General features: G+C 46.0%; 1 protein-coding gene across 1 annotated transcript; it reads right to left on the bottom strand.

Annotated features, from left to right (window-relative positions):
* Window positions 1-1,753: 1,753 nt before the first annotated feature.
* On the bottom strand, window positions 1,754-11,714 carry zbtb25 (zinc finger and BTB domain containing 25). The gene is made up of 5 exons (XM_085770801.1): window positions 11,588-11,714; window positions 7,004-7,183; window positions 4,949-5,375; window positions 3,761-3,993; window positions 1,754-2,299 (listed from the first exon to the last, which is right to left on the bottom strand). The coding sequence occupies exons 2-5, from the start codon at window positions 7,174-7,176 to the stop codon at window positions 1,759-1,761; spliced, it is 1,374 nt and encodes a 457-aa protein (XP_085626927.1). The 5' UTR covers window positions 7,177-7,183; window positions 11,588-11,714; the 3' UTR covers window positions 1,754-1,758.
* Window positions 11,715-16,028: the final 4,314 nt, after the last annotated feature.

The following is a 16,028-nucleotide window of genomic DNA, read 5'->3' as shown; positions in this document are numbered from 1 at the left end:
GGAACGATATTGCGTTGCCGAAAGCCGACAAAGCTATTCATGGCGGACGTAATTTATTTGTGGCATATCAGTGAACACGTCGTCGGGCTGTGACAGGGCTGGTGTCGGCAGCCGAGTCACAGCCACAACACCAGCTAAACGTGTTTCCTCAAATGTGAGGCGGAGTGGCCACCCTGTTTACCACAGAGATTTTGTGTGCGGTCATATGACTACCTGGCTCCGTCTGATTGGACGTCGCCAGTGGCTGCATCTGATTGGTGAAACACTGTCATTTGACAGAGTATAGTTGGAAGCAGCAAGCCAAGCGGCTTCATTAAAACAAAACAAACAGATTGCGCATTGGATCAATAAAAAAGTAGCGAGTATGTGTGTGTGTAAAATCGGCAAGAAAACAAAACATCGCCGATCGTCCTTCCAATCACCGATAGACGATTGGATCGCCAATCGGCACAACCCTAGTGTGAACGCCCCTTTAGAGGCCGTGCGGCGCTGCAGCTACGACTTGTGGTCGACCTGTGATTGTCTGGGCTGTTACGGTGCGTTCACACCGGGGAGCGAGTAAAATATTCACCTCACTCTACTTGCTCCAGTTTGCCCGCTGGAAAATTTGTTTTTACTCGCGGCATTCGCGCGAATATTTCACGTGTTCACTTCAAGCCAAGTGAAGTGAACACGCGAAATTCACCTGAACTTGCGTGAACAGGCGAATTTCGCGTGTTCGCTTCATTCGTGTCGCGCCATTTGCATCATTCGCACCGCCGGCACAAATATGCATACATTCACGTCTTTACATTGACTTTGTATGTAATCTTGTGCCCAGTGTGAACAAACAGTTAATGAGCGAAGTGCGTTCAGTTCACCTCTTCCTTGAAAGCAAAGATATAAATATTCATCCAAACTGTGTCGCAGCGTGCCAAGCTCGTCCTCGAATGAACAGTAAAACAAAACCGGCAGTAGTCGTTGGCTTTGTGAACCGAAAGCACTGAGACAGGAAGCGGTCTTATCTGTGACAGGATTTCTAGAGAACAGGGTCAGACAACATCCGTTTCTTCTTTCTGCCTCCTTTCATTCAGGAGCTGCATTGTTCTTATTCTTGTTTTCTTTTTTCGTTGAATGAAACAAATAAATAAACTAAACTAAACTTTCCCTCGAGGCCTAAGGGCGAGAGAGCGAGGGAAACTCAACCTGCTCTTGAGACGCAGCCCTGATGACCACACACACACACACACACACACACCTGCACAGGTACAGAACACTGCAAAAACTCAACATCTTTCCAAGAATATTTGTGTTATTTCTTGTCAAAATGTCTCATTTCTAGTCAAAACTAATCTCTTTCCACTTAAAATAAGACTCATCACATAAAAATGAACTTGTTTTTAGATCATTTTCACTTGTTTCAAACTAATTTTCACTTGAAATAAGTAGAAAAATCTGCCAGTGAAAGCAGGTTTTTTGTGTTTGTAATAAGAAAGAAAAACTTGCTCCACTATCAGATTTTTCTACTTATTTCAAGTGAAAATCTGCTTGAAAGAAGTAAAAAGTGTCTAAAAACAAGCTGCTTTTTAATGTGTTGAGTCTTATTTTAAGTACAAAGAGATTTGTTTTGTCTAGAAACGAGACATTTTGACTAGAAATAAGACAAATATTCTTGGTAAGAGTTTGAGTTTTTGCAGTGAACCAGCAGAGACGGGAACAGAACCACGACACAGAACAGACCCGGCGTGCTGTGCTCAGTCTGGCGTCATGTGACGTCGTTCATCCCTCCACGGGAACGCCGTCCACGCTCTCCTGGGAGACCTCAGAGTCCAGAGAGTAGCAGGAGCTGCCGTTGTCCTGCGTGTCTCTGTTGGCGTCCTCGGACAGCGTCGGGCCGCCGCCGCCGGCCGAAGCCCCGCCCCCTCCGGTCTCCGCGGCGCCCTCGCAGAAGTGGGCGGAGGCCTGGAAGAGCTGGCTGCAGAGGCGGTTGTAGCGGTGCAGCCGCGACGGCTTCCCCGTGTGGCTGTACATGTGTTCCTGCAGCTGGCTCTTGTGCGAGAAGCGCAGGCTGCAGACGGCGCAGGCGATCTTACGCTTACGGGAGGAGTGTAGTAGCACGGCGTTGGTGTTGGCGTTGGAGGGGGCGGGGCTGCGGGCGCCGCCGGCCCCTCCCCCTCCTCCCGCTCCGCGACTCCGCCGCAGCTCGGCCGCCAGCTGGTTGGCCAGCGCCTGGCTCTGCCGCAGCGCCTCCTCCAGACACCCGGCGTCCTCCGGCCCCTCGCCGTCCAGCATGCTCACTTTGGGGGAATTTAGGAGAAATCTACCCACAAAAGAGACAAAATGAAGTAAAATAAACAACTTAAAGGGATACGCCAACATTTTTACATGTCTTGCCTCACTCCCGAGTCCATGACCAGCAGATAGACACCATCCTTTCCACTGTGCGTGCAGTAACAAGAGAGATAGAGCCGTATCGCCGTAATTAGCTTAGCTCAAACACTGGAAGTGTATGGGTAGTGTTAGCCTGCCTCCACCTAAAGTCACTAATTAGCTTAGCTCAAACACTGGAAGTGTATAGGTAGTGTTAGCCTGCCTCCACCTAAAGTCACTAATTAGCTTAGCTCAAACACTTGTATAGGTAGTGTTAGCCTGCCTCCACCTAAAGTTGCTAATTAGCTTAGCTCAAACACTAGAAGTGTATGGGTAGTGTTAGCCTGCCTCCTACCTGAGCTGAAACCAGCAGTCAGAAGCTGATTTCATTTTAGCTCTAAACTCTGTAAATATTTCACTTTATCCACATTTCAAACATGTTTAGGTGAGAAAGTAGCCGTTTAGATCAGCAGTGTGTCGTTAATTTGTCTAAATACCAGCTGTTTACTATTTTGTTGGGACGAATTCGGCGCTACTCAAGCTAGCCGTTGTGACCAACGCACTTCCGGTTACTTTCACAAAATAAAACACCCGTTGCCCTTTACATACAGAAAACCATGACGATAGAATTTGTGCCTTTACTTTGAAATAGGAAGCTAAGCTACCCTCGATGTAGCTAGCTTGAACCAAAATAAAGCGTCTTTGCTTGAACCCTCCGTTTTGACCGATCTCGTCCCGTTAGCGGCATTTGACCGCTCAAGATGCCTTACCGGAGAGTTTTGTAGCTCTGAGACCAAGATCAGCCGCCGGTTTCCGTTTAGAGTTGCTGAATTTCTCTGACGACTTTAGGTGGAGGCAGGCTAACACTACCCATACACTTCCAGTGTTTGAGCTAAGCTAATTAGCGACTTTTGGTGGAGGCAGGCTAACACTACCCATACACTTCCAGTGTTTGAGCTAAGCTAATTAGCGACTTTAGGTGGAGGCAGGCTAACACTACCTATACACTTCCAGTGTTTGAGCTAAGCTAATTAGCGACTTTAGGTAGGAGGCAGGCTAACACTACCTATACACTTCCAGCGTTTGAGCTAAGCTAATTAGCGACTTTAGGTGGAGGCAGGCTAACACTACCTATACACTTCCAGTGTTTGAGCTAAGCTAATTAGCGACTTTAGGTGGAGGCAGGCTAACACTACCCATACACTTCCAGTGTTTGAGCTAAGCTAATTAACGACTTTAGGTTCGAGGCAGGCTAACACTACCTATACTCTTCCAGTGTTTGAGCTAAGCTAATTAGCGACTTTAGGTGGAGGCAGGCTAACACTACCTATACATTTCCAGCGTTTGAGCTAAGCTAATTAGCGACTCAGGCTAACGCTTCCTGGTGAGACAGATGATGACGTCATCTCACCTGCATCCAGATGTTCTCAGCGCCTCCTCCAGACAGCCGGCGTCCTCGGGCCCCTCTCCGTCCAGCGCGTGGCTGAACAGATGCTCCCTCAGGCCCTCGGGCGAGGAGCAGCGCTCGCCGCAGCGTGGACACGTCAGCGCCGGCGCCCGGTCCTTGAACAGCAGACTCTGGCTGGGAGACCCCGCCCCCCCCGCGGGCTCCTCCCCCTCGCCGTCCTCCCCCTCCTCCTCCACCTCACATCAAATCAAAACAAACTGATTAGAGTAGTAGCTACATAAACTTCATCCCAGAACACACCTCCATTAGTGATGTTCGATACCACAAATTTCCTTTCCGATCCGATACTGAGTAAAATTCAGGCTGGTATCGGCGATACCGATCCGATACCGATACTTTGTGCAAATACACCTAATGTGCCTGGTAAATCTAATAAAATAAAATTTAAAAAGTACTGTATTTCATGCCGTTCTCTCTCCTCATTGGATAAAGGTTGTAGGATACAAGGAAAGTTTTCTCCTGGGCTCAGAGCAGAGCAGAGTGACTGACAGACCCGTGTTTCAGACCAAACACTCTATAGAAGTGATTGCTTTCTGAAGATACAACTATTTAAGACTTATATTAACCATAGACCATATAAATAATGGCCGTAGCACCGTGACGTCACCCATTGGTTTGGGCGAGTCTGTTTTGTGCCACTACTACGGGGGTTTGAAGTGCGCCATGTTGGATTCTACTTGCCATATTTGGAGCGGTGCGGCGGTTAACCGGCCGAGAGCCCGCCCACTGGCCTCGAAGCAGCTGTCACCGGACCTGTCACTCAACGTTTCTACGCCCTAATTGGCCAGAACTTTAAACCTAATAATAGTAGAACGGTAGAGTTTTAAAAAAATTCACCCCCCTCAGAGTGTGTGCGGGGGTAGAAACTATCGGTTGAGACCAAAAAAATAAAATGTACCAGGCTGTAAATATGTTTTTTTAAGCTGTAAAATCGGCTGTTTTAACATGGGGCTCAATTGGAGTTGCTCCCTTCTGGAGCCAGCCCCCAGAGGAAGAAGAGGGGATTGCAGGTTTTTGAACGCGGAAGTGACTTCACTTCTCAGACCCACAACTGCCCCCTTGATATTAACACAAAAATATCGCTTACTTCTGCTTTAAATAAAGTTTTCAATTCAATTCAGTTTCAATCACCTGCTCCTGCTTGATGCGAGCCGAGACGTCGGAGTCGTCCCCGGACGCCACGGAGCAGACGCTGCGCAGCGCCGAGGCCTGGCGGTCCGACGGGAGCGCGTGGTCCCCCCGGCCCCCCCGGTCCTCCGAGGCGCTGCGGGACGCCGCGGTCGTCTTGGCGCCGCCCGGCCCGTCCTTGTTGGCGAGCTGCGAGGAGATCTGGATGCCGTACAGGTTGGACATGCGGACGACGTCGGCGGCGGCGGCGGGGTCGGCGGCGGCCTCGTCCGGCTTGCGGCACAGCTGGTAGGCGTGGAGGAACTTGATGCCGTCCTGCAGACGGCCCTGGTCCACCGGCTGCTTGGGACAGAGCCCCGTGTACATGATGTGCAGCAGGTAGCTGAACACGTCCGGCTGGATGTCCGTCGGCTGGATCTTGATGCACTCACTGGGGACACACACAGGACGGGGTCATCCCTATGGTCCCCACTTTGTACGGGACCGGGGAACATAGGACCATTTTTGGTAAAAACAGGGACGGCAACTGGTTCCCCATTGTTCCCAAAAAGGGTCCTATGTTCCCCGTTTTTACAAAAAAGGGCCCTATGTTCCCAGTTTTTACCAAAAAGGGTCCCATGTTCCCAGTTTTTACAAAAAAGGGTCCTATGTTCCCAGTTTTTACCAATAAGGGTCCCATGTTCCCTGTTTTTACAAAATAAGGGTCCTATGTTCCCAGTTTTTACAAAAAAGGGTCCTATGTTCCCAGTTTTTACAAAATAAGGGTCCTATGTTCCCAGTTTTTACCAAAAAGGGTCCTATGTTCCCAGTTTTTACCAAAAAGGGACTATGTTCCCAGTTTTTACAAAATAAGGGTCCTATGTTCCCAGTTTTTACAAAAAGGGTCCTATGTTCCCAGTTTTTACAAAAAAGGGTCCTATGTTCCCTGTTTTTACAAAATAAGGGTCCTATGTTCCCAGTTTTTACAAAAAAGGGTCCTATGTTCCCAGTTTTTACAAAATAAGGGTCCTATGTTCCCAGTTTTTACCAAAAAGGGTCCTATGTTCCCAGTTTTTACCAAAAAGGGTCCTATGTTCCCAGTTTTTAGAATAAGGGTCCTATGTTCCCAGTTTTTACAAAATAAGGGTCCTATGTTCCCAGTTTTTACAAAAAGGGTCCTATGTTCCCAGTTTTTACAAAAAAGGGTCCCTGTTTTTACAAAATAAGGGTCCTATGTTCCCAGTTTTTACAAAATAAGGGTCCTATGTTCCCAGTTTTTACAAAAAAGGGTCCTATGTTCCCAGTTTTTCCCAAAAAGGGTCCTATGTTCCCAGTTTTTCCCAAAAAGGGTCCTATGTTCCCCGATCGCAATACATACTGGGGAACATAGGACCCTTTTTGGTGAAAACGGGGAACATGGGACCCTAGGGTGGCAGTGGCTCTGGTGGTAGAGCGGGTCGTCCAATGATCAGAGGGTTGACGGTTCGAATCCCGCTCTGTCCCGGTTGCTGCCGTAGTGTCCTTGGGCAAGACACCTTACCCACCTTGCTCCTGATGGGTCGTGGTTCGCGCCTTGCATGGCAGCTTCCGCCATCAGTGTGTGAATGGTGATGTATGTAGGCTACTGTAAAGCGCTTTGGGTATCGTTCAGATGGAAAAGCGCTATATAAAATACAGACCATTTACCATTTACCATTTTTGTAAAATGGGGAACATAGGACCCTTTTTTGTAAAAACGGTGAACATGGGATCCTTTTTGGTAAAAACTGGGAACATGGGACCCTTTTTTGTAAAAAACTGGGAACATGGGACCCTTTTTTGTAAAAAACTGGGAACATGGGACCCTTTTTTGTAAAAAACTGGGAACATGGGACCCTTTTTTGTAAAAAACTGGGAACATGGGACCCTTTTTTGTAAAAAACTGGGAACATGGGACCCTTTTTTGTAAAAAACTGGGAACATGGGACCCTTTTTTGTAAAAAACTGGGAACATAGGACCCTTTTTTGTAAAAACGGTGAACATAGGACCCTTTTTCAGAAAAAGGACTGACCCAACTGACCGGGAATGACCCGACTGACCTGGACTGGTGGATGAAGATCATCTTGAAGTAGTTGGAGAAGGCGGCGAGGACGGCGCGGTGGGCTTTGAAGTAGACGTTTCCAATGGCGACGGTGCAGTCGCACAGGAAGCCGAACTCTCTCTGCACGTTGAGCTGCTGCAGCAGGAAGAGGCTGTGAGACGACACCTCCATGACACACCTGTCACACACCTGGGGGGGGGGGGGGGGGGGGCGACAGCAGCAACAGTTATACAGGAACTTAAAGGGATATACCAACATTTCTTTCTTCGTGTCTTGCCTCCCTCCCGAGTCCATGACCAGCAGATAGACACCATCCTTTCCACTGTGCGTGCAGTAACAAGGGAGATAGAGCCGTATCGCCGTAATTAGCTTAGCTCAAACGCTGGAAGTGTATGGGTAGTGTTAGCCTGCCTCCACCTAAAGTCGCTAATTAGCTTAGCTCAAACGCTGGAAGTGTATGGGTAGTGTTAGCCTGCCTCCACCTAAAGTCGCTAATTAGCTTAGCTCAAACGCTGGAAGTGTATGGGTAGTGTTAGCCTGCCTCCACCTAAAGTCGCTAATTAGCTTAGCTCAAACACTGGAAGTGTATGGGTAGTGTTAGCCTGCCTCCACCTAAAGTCGCTAATTAGCTTAGCTCAAACACTGGAAGTGTATGGGTAGCGTTAGCCTGCCTCCTACCCGAGCTGAAACCAGCAGTCAGAAGCTGATTTCATTTTAGCTCTAAACTCTGTAAATATTTCACTTATCCACATTTCAAACATGTTTAGGTGAGAAAGTAGCCGTTTAGATCAGCAGTGTGTCGTTAATTTGTCTAAATACCAGCTGTTTACTATTTTGTTCGGACAAATTCGGCGCTACTCAAGCTAGCCGTTGTGACCAACGCACTTCCTGTTACTTTCACAAAATAAAACACCCGTTGCCCTTTATAGATTTGTTTTTTTTATTTCTTTAAAGGTATAATATGTATGAATTCCCCCCATCTAGCGGTGCGGTTGCATATCTGAACGTATTCTTGATGTTGCATTCAGGTGAAATGGGGCAGACGTCAGACAGACAACAGACGCTGCATGTAACAGGATAAACAAGTGGTCTGACAACATGTTGTCATGGTGATGTGGTATTGTTGTCATGGTGATGTGGTATTGTTTTAGTAAAATGACATCCGGTTGGTTTGCCGACGGCCGTCTGCCTGACTGCACCTGAATGCAACACCGGTGCCTCCGTCCTTCCTCACACTACACAGTGGTGACGGTTTTAACAGGCCGTTTCCGTGGTTACCTACGGTCAGGATGCAACATGGCCGCCTCGGTTCGGTGCGTCGCCCACTTCTGTATTTGTAACGACTTGTAACGACTCATTCTAAGGAACCAGAAAGCTTTCATCTGGATGCAGCTGTGATTCACCTTCAGTCAAATACGGATTTACTAGGGCTGAGCCGATTATCATATTTTGATTATAGACCATTTCTATGTTTATAAACATTGATGACGTATGTTGTGGGCGGGGCTTCACTGGTGGCAGAACGTGACAGCTGATCTGGTGTCAACAGTGGAAAGCCGGCATCAAGAGCGATCAAATCAGAGGAAGATGGATCATACAGAGGCCTTCTCTGATTATTTTAATGTTTTGTCAACAGAAAACAGGTTGTCATACCTGAGTAGGCTAAGTTAACGATTAGCAACGGAGTGTGTTGTGTGTTACGGACCGACGTAGGCTACTGCCTAGGGACACAAAACGCTGCGTGGGCGATCATCAACAAGTCCATCAACTACGGTATGACAGCAAACTGTAGCCTACTTGTATGGCTGCATATTACAGTTTATTTAACGGATCCATGTCTGTTATTTCTGTATTAGTCAGACCGTTGTTAGGCTATATATCACAGACCGTTGCTAGGGACACCGCTCATGACCCGATGTGTGTAAAAATGAATGAATGAATGTCAAAATAAATGAATAAGAGGGTGAACGTGTACACGTGTTAACGTTTACACTGAATGACACAGTAAATGTTTAATAAAAATCCCTAAACGATGCACGCAATCTACATATATTTTATACACTGACTGATAAGAGTATTTTTTCCGTCGAAAAAAGTTGTAAAGGACGGGTCGTCTTATATTCGGGGTCTAGATATTGTAGCCTACATGTGCAAATCAGCGGGTGACACCAAACAACGTCTGCCCAAGCAAGTCAGAGCTTTTCTTTCTGTCACACTCACACACCAGTGACCTAGAGATGCAGCCATCTGAGGGGACGCGCGTGTGTTGCCGCTTCTCCACTACACAGTTACAGCTCGGCTCTACTCGACTCGGTTTAGGTCCTAGTTTAAATCACAGCTGAGTTCTTTATAGTTCCTCCTCAGCAGTCGTTGTATCACCCCAATTTCCACCGGGTCCGTCAGCGCGGCGGTCACCGCTGATCACTCCTCTAATCAGCATTTCACCGGTCTCGCCGCAGCACGACTCTCTTTTTTCTCTCCTTTCGTCAGCTCCAAACTCACTGTTCTGCACCGCGATTAGGAAAATCTGATTAAATTCACCCTCTAATGTGGCTCATCATCACAGCTTAGGGTCGTGCTGCAGCCAAGCAGCTGCTGCTTTTTAAAGTTGAGCTGTATGTCAGGACCTATGGTCAGGACGTGTATTTGTTGCTTACTTCCGGTATTTTTCTGCCACCAGTACGTCACTGTGACATCGACGCCGAAGTGGTCTATAAAATCGATTTTAATCGAAGCTTCGACGGCCGGGGGGTGCGCAATCGTAACGTCTAACGGGGGGGGGGGGGGTCGTAGTGGAAATAATGAAAGTAATGGCAAACAAACACTGCATATCTCCAAAGTCAGGCAGGTTTTCAGGATGACAAGTCGCCGACTCATTGTAATGTAACAAGTGCCGATGAGAACCGGTGTCAAAAAGGAAAAAAGGAAGAAAAAAAAAACAATCGATCACGGACTTAAAGATCGATTTCCATGGCAACGAACGAAGCTTCGAAGCTTCGATTTTTTGGGGTCAGCCCTAATCTTTATGAAAGCAATGTTTGATTTTTGATAATAAAAAGCCAAATAAGTTACATACTGGGACTTTAAACATCTGGTCTGGATGTTTAAAAGACAGAAACATCCCATAATAATCAGATGAATCCATTGTGACCTATCAGCTTCAGTCTGACACACAGTCACATTAAAGGGATAGTTCAACATTTTGGCAAATTGGCCCGTTGCCATAATCGCTATAGTCATAGCAGTAGGTTCATTACCTTTAATTGTAGGTGTAAGCTATTTTCAGTACGGCGGAGCGCAGCAGCTGGCTGCTCAGAGCTACGCTATGGAGGCTAAGGGAATTTCTTGGTTTCCCTCATTAAACTCATCAAATTCAACATCCCAAAACTCCACAGCGCTTTTGTAGACAAGTTGTGAGCTGCACAACCACCACGCTATGAGATAATGACGGAACGATACGAAACGGAGCCGTTTTCGAGGTAAATACAGGGTAAATACGGAGACTGCTTGCTGAAAAAACTGTCCCTGAACGCAACGCGCATCAGCGGTTTTGTATGAATTTACCTCGAAAACGGCTCCGTTTCGTATCGTTCCGTCATTATCTCATAGCGTGGTGGTTGTGCAGCTCACAACTTGTCTACAAAAGCGCTGTGGAGTTTTGGGATGTTGAATTTGATGAGTTTAATGAGGGAAACCAAGAAATTCCCTTAGCCTCCATAGCGTAGCTCTGAGCAGCCAGCTGCTGCGCTCCGCCGTACTGAAAATAGCTTACACCTACAATTAAAGGTAACGAACCTACTGCTATGACTATAGGGATTATGGCAATGGGCCAATTTCAGACTGATCCGATCAACTGGGATCAAAGTAAAGATGGATCATTGATCATTGATTATTGATTATTGATTATTGATTATGGGAATTTAAAGTCTGGGACCAGATTTATTTATTTCTCTAAGGAACAACAAAACAACAAACACACTTTTCATTCATCTGTCAATCATCCGATCCGACGACTGGTCCGCGATGACGTCACTGCGGCAGAGCCCCGCCCACCTCCCACCTGACCTCCTCAGGTGTAATGATGATGATGATGTCACACCCTGACCCCTGACCTCAGTGAAGGTCACCTGTCCTGCACGTGGGGTGGGCAGCACCTGACACTGACACACACACACACACACACACACACACACACACACACACACACACACACACACACACACACAGTAGACGGGGGGGGGCGGGGCGGGGGGTTCCGTCACACCGTTTCTGACCCAAAACGCCCCACACGCGCGCACACAAACACCGGACATCCACGTCACGCGACCAAACAAACACCACAACGAATGGGGCGCGTGCACGTCGTCGTGGTGGTGTCGCGCGCGCCGGGCTGCAGCCTCCTCCATCCTCTCTCTCTCTCTCTCTCTCTCCTCCACATCCACACGCACGTCCTCATCCCACCGCCGCGTGCACGCCCCTCCCTCCACACCCCTCTGTCCTGTATGTGTGTGTGTGTGTGTGTGTGTGTGTGCGCCGTGCACGCGCCTCGCCGTGCCCGTGCCGCCGTTAATCAGCCTCTTACCGCAGAAACGTGCAGATTGTCTCCGGAGCTGGAGCCGATTTGTTGCTGCAGAGCTGATCTCGCTGCAGCCGCGTCACATCTCGCGAGAGGTGGGGGTCAAAGGGGCTGCTCACGTGATCCCCGACCGTGTTACCTATATGTCATCAATAATCAATAATCACAACGGTCATAATTATTTTATTAAAACGGTTTAAAGGGAGACACTACAGGTGAACAGGGTAAAAAATTAACAGATTTCACCATGAAACTTCCCAAGTTTATCACTCACATTAACACAAATATCTCTTGTATTACAAGTTTTGTCACATTTTATGTTTAAATATGTAAATGAGGCTATATGTAATTAAATATGCGCTAATTTGCATGTATTTCCAGAACAGAAATCTGAACATTGGATAAAGCTACTTTCAAAATTCTAGTTTTATTTTGGAGTTTGGACAGTTTTTGGAGCCACATCGCTGTTCATGAGAGAGAGAGAGAGAGAGCTTTACAATGACACCTGACATGACATGGCTCAGACTAACTCCTGGTGAATTTAGGAGAAATCTACTGACGAAAAATGAAGATAAAGAGAAAATAAAAACCTGGATTTTCATGCACTGATCAATCTCAAAATTGATCAGTGCATGAAAACACAGTGTTTTTGCCTGTAGTGTCTCTCATGTGATATTAAGAGATTAAGAGATAAGAGATTATACTTTATTGTCAGATCACTCTGAAATGTGTCTTGCGTCCCATGACGTCCAAAGTTTCACATAAATAATAACAAAATACAAAAAACATAGGCTACATTTACAGAAAGCATAAATGTTACCCTCAAAAGTCAATTCAATTCAATTCAATACTTTATTTCAGACACAGCAGCAGTCCAATAAAAAACACACATACTACTACACAGAACAGACAGATATTCCAAAAATATCACGTACAAGCTGAAATGCCAATGCCTCCAGAGCCTTGAGGTGAACCTGACCGTACTCAGGGCAGGGTTAGCCAGCGTAGAGATGATGCTGTTTGTTGATTCAGATATTCTACACATACAGCTGAACATGTAGACACAGCAGTAGAGATGTCACGATTATAGATTTTCTTGGTACGGTTATTGTCAGAGAAATAATCACGGTACTCCGATTATCACGATTATTATGCACTAATTAATTTCACAACACTATGAATGTGTAAAATCAAATTTAGCCTATAGTCAAAATATACTCATGTTTACACAAAATATTTAAAGTAGGCCTATCTATTAATATATGACCAATTCTTAATCCCCAGGGGAAGTGTTTGAAATATTCAGGTCATAAATTGTCATCTATACCAAATGTTTAATAATAATAATAATAATAAATTTTATTTATAAGCGCTTTTCCAAAAGCTCAAAGACACTTTACATAGCTACAATAAATGCAGTTAAAACACAAGACATTCAATTAAAAGCAGCAAAGACAGTATAAAACATAGAAAACAATATAAAACACACACAGAAATTATGTATTAAAAGCTGATTTAAAAAGGAGTGTTTTTAACATGGTCTTGAATGTTGGGAGGTGAGTGCAGGTGCGGATGGGTTTGGGGAGTGAGTTCCAGAGGGAGGGGGCAGCGATGGAGAAGGCTCTGTCCCCCCAGGTTCGGTGGGTTGCGTTTATTTTAATCGTTTTTTGTTATGTTTTGCTTTTTTTTTTTAATTAAAAATGACACACTAACATTTAAATTCCTGACCATTCAGTGTTACGTTAGATAAATGGACCAGTATCTCAGCATTTACCCATATTTTTGCGCCACATCTGCCGATATGGTTCCAACATCAAATCTTTGTGAAAGTGACAGTGTTTATGAATCTTTACGATCAATTAATTGTGGCGTTTAATACCACGATTAAATGTGAAAACAAGTAATGGTGACATCCCTACACAGCAGCACTCAGACATTTGGCTCACACTGCTTCCTCTAGACACACTGAGCAGCTTCCTCAGGCCGTCACTATGCCACATGGTAAAATGTAAACTATTATTATTATTATCTAGGAGGAAGGAAGGAAGGAAGGAAGGAAGGAAGGCAGGAAGGAAGGAAGGAAAGAAGGCAGGAAGGAAGGAAGGAAAGAAGGCAGGAAGGACAAAGGGAAAGATAGGAGGAAAGAAGATAGATGGAGGGAGGGAACAGATTGGGCCAACTGGGTCAAAAAGCAAGGAAGGGAGGGGAAAAGGATTGTGGAAAGAAGGAAGGAAGAAAGGAAGGAAGGGGAAAAGGATTGTGGAAAGAAGGAAGAAAAGAAAGATGGAGGGAAGAACCAGATTTGTTCAAGGAAGGAAGAAGGGAGGAAAGAAGGAAGGGGAAATGAAGGAAAGAAGATGGAGGGATAGAGAACAGATCAGGTCAATTGGATCAAAAGAGGAAGGAAGAAGAAGTAAGGACGAAGGGAAAGATGGGAGGAAAGAAGGAAGGGAAAAAGGAAGGAAAGATAGAAGGTGGGAGGGAACAGATTGGGCCAATTGGGTCAAAAAGGAAGGAAGGGAGGGAGGGAGGAAGGAAGGAAGGAAGGAAGGAAGGAAGGAAGGAAGGAAGGAAGGAAGGAAGGAAGGAAGGAAGGAAGGAAGGAAGGAAGGAAGGAAGGAAGGGGAAAGGGATTGTGGAAAAAGGAAGAAAAGAAAGATGGAGGGAGGGAACAGATTCGTTCAAGGAAGGAAGAAGAAGGAAGAAAGAAGGAAGGGGAAAATGAGAGAAAGACAGATGGAGAGAGGGAACAGATCAGGTCAATTGGATCAAAAGAGGAAGGAAGAAGAAGTAAGGACGAAGGGAAAGAAGGAAGGAAGGAAGGACAAAGGGAAAGATGGGAGGAGAGAAGGAAGGGAAAAAGGAAGGAAAGATAGAAGGTGGGAGGGAACAGATTGGGCCAACTGGGTAAAAAAGGAAGGAAGGAAGGAAGGAAGGAAGGAAGGGAAAAAGGATTGTGGAAAGAAGGAAGAAAAGAAAGATGGAGGGAAGAACCAGATTTGTTCAAGGAAGGAAGAAGGGAGGAAAGAAGGAAGGGGAAATGAAGGAAAGAAGATGGAGGGATAGAGAACAGATCAGGTCAATTGGATCAAAAGAGGAAGGAAGAAGAAGTAAGGACGAAGGGAAAGAAGTAAGGAAGGCAGGAAGGACAAAGGGAAAGATGGGAGGAAAGAAGGAAGGGAAAAAGGAATGGAAAGATAGAAGGAGGGAACAGATTGGGCCAATTGGGTCAAAAAGGAAGTATGGACAAAGGGAAAGAAGGAAGGAAGGAAGAAAGGAAGGAAGGGGAAAGGGATTGTGGAAAAAGGAAGAAAAGAAAGATGGAGGGAAGAACCAGATTTGTTCAAGGAAGGAAGAAGGGAGGAAAGAAGGAAGGGGAAATGAAGGAAATAAGATGGAGGGATAGAGAACAGATCAGGTCAATTGGATCAAAAGAGGAAGGAAGAAGAAGTAAGGACGAAGGGAAAGAAGGAAGGAAGGAAGGAAGGAAGGACAAAGGGAAAGATAGGAGGAAAGAAGGAAGGAAAAAAGGAAGGAAAGATAGAAGGAGGGAGGGAACAGATTGGGCCAATTGGGTCAAAAAGGAAGGAAGGGAGGGAGGAAGGAAGGAAGGAAGGAAGGAAGGAAGGAAGGAAGGAAGGAAGGAAGGAAGGAAGGAAGGAAGGAAGGAAGGAAGGAAGGAAGGAAGGAAGGAAGGAAGGGGAAAGGGATTGTGGAAAAAGGAAGAAAAGAAAGATGGAGGGAGGGAACAGATTTGTTCAAGGAAGGAAGAAGAAGGAAGAAAGAAGGAAGGGGAAAATGAGAGAAAGACAGATGGGGAGAGGGAACAGATCAATTGGATCAAAAGAGGAAGGAAGAAGAAGTAAGGACGAAGAGAAAGAAGGAAGGAAGGCGGGAAGGACAAAGGGAAAGATGGGAGGAGAGAAGGAAGGGAAAAAGGAAGGAAAGATAGAAGGTGGGAGGGAACAGATTGGGCCAATTGGGTAAAAAGGAAGGAAGGAAGGAGGGGAGGGGAAAAGGAAGGAAAGAAAGATGGAGGGAAGGGACAGAGCAGGTCAATTGGATCAAAAGAGGAAGGAAGGAAGGAATGAAGGAAGGAATTAAGGACAAAGCGAAAGATGGGAGGAAAGAAGGAAGGGAAAAAGGAATGGAAAGATAGAAGGAGGGAACAGATTGGGTCAATTGGGTCAAAAAGGAAGTATGGACAAAGGGAAAGAAGGAAGGAAGGAAGGGGAAAGGGATTGTGGAAAAAGGAAGAAAAGAAAGATGGAGGGAAGAACCAGATTTGATCAAGGAAGGAAGAAGAAGGAAGAAAGAAGGAAGGGGAAAATGAGAGAAAGACAGATGGGGAGAGGGAACAGATCAATTGGATCAAAAGAGGAAGGAAGAAGAAGTAAGGACGAAGGGAAAGAAGGAAGGAAGGAAGGAAGGACAAAGGGAAAGATGG

Source organism: Trachurus japonicus, chromosome 24 (genome assembly GCF_045865225.1).
Source record: "Trachurus japonicus isolate A0001 chromosome 24, Traja_1.0".
Taxonomy (NCBI): Eukaryota; Metazoa; Chordata; class Actinopteri; order Carangiformes; family Carangidae; genus Trachurus; species Trachurus japonicus.
Note: the sequence above shows the minus strand (reverse complement) of the source record. Positions and strands in the feature narration are given on the sequence as shown.

Bases quoted from the DNA above. Each gene is read 5' to 3' on its own strand.
- zbtb25 (XM_085770801.1), bottom strand. From the start codon at position 7,176: ATGGAGGTGTCGTCTCACAGCCTCTTCCTGCTGCAGCAGCTCAACGTG. The intron at 5,376-7,003 runs GTCAGTCGGGTC...GTGTGTCCCCAG, and splicing joins ATCTTCATCCACCAGTCCAG to TGAGTGCATCAAGATCCAGC. The intron at 3,994-4,948 runs GTGATTGAAACT...ATTTGATGTGAG, and splicing joins CTCGCATCAAGCAGGAGCAG to GTGGAGGAGGAGGGGGAGGA.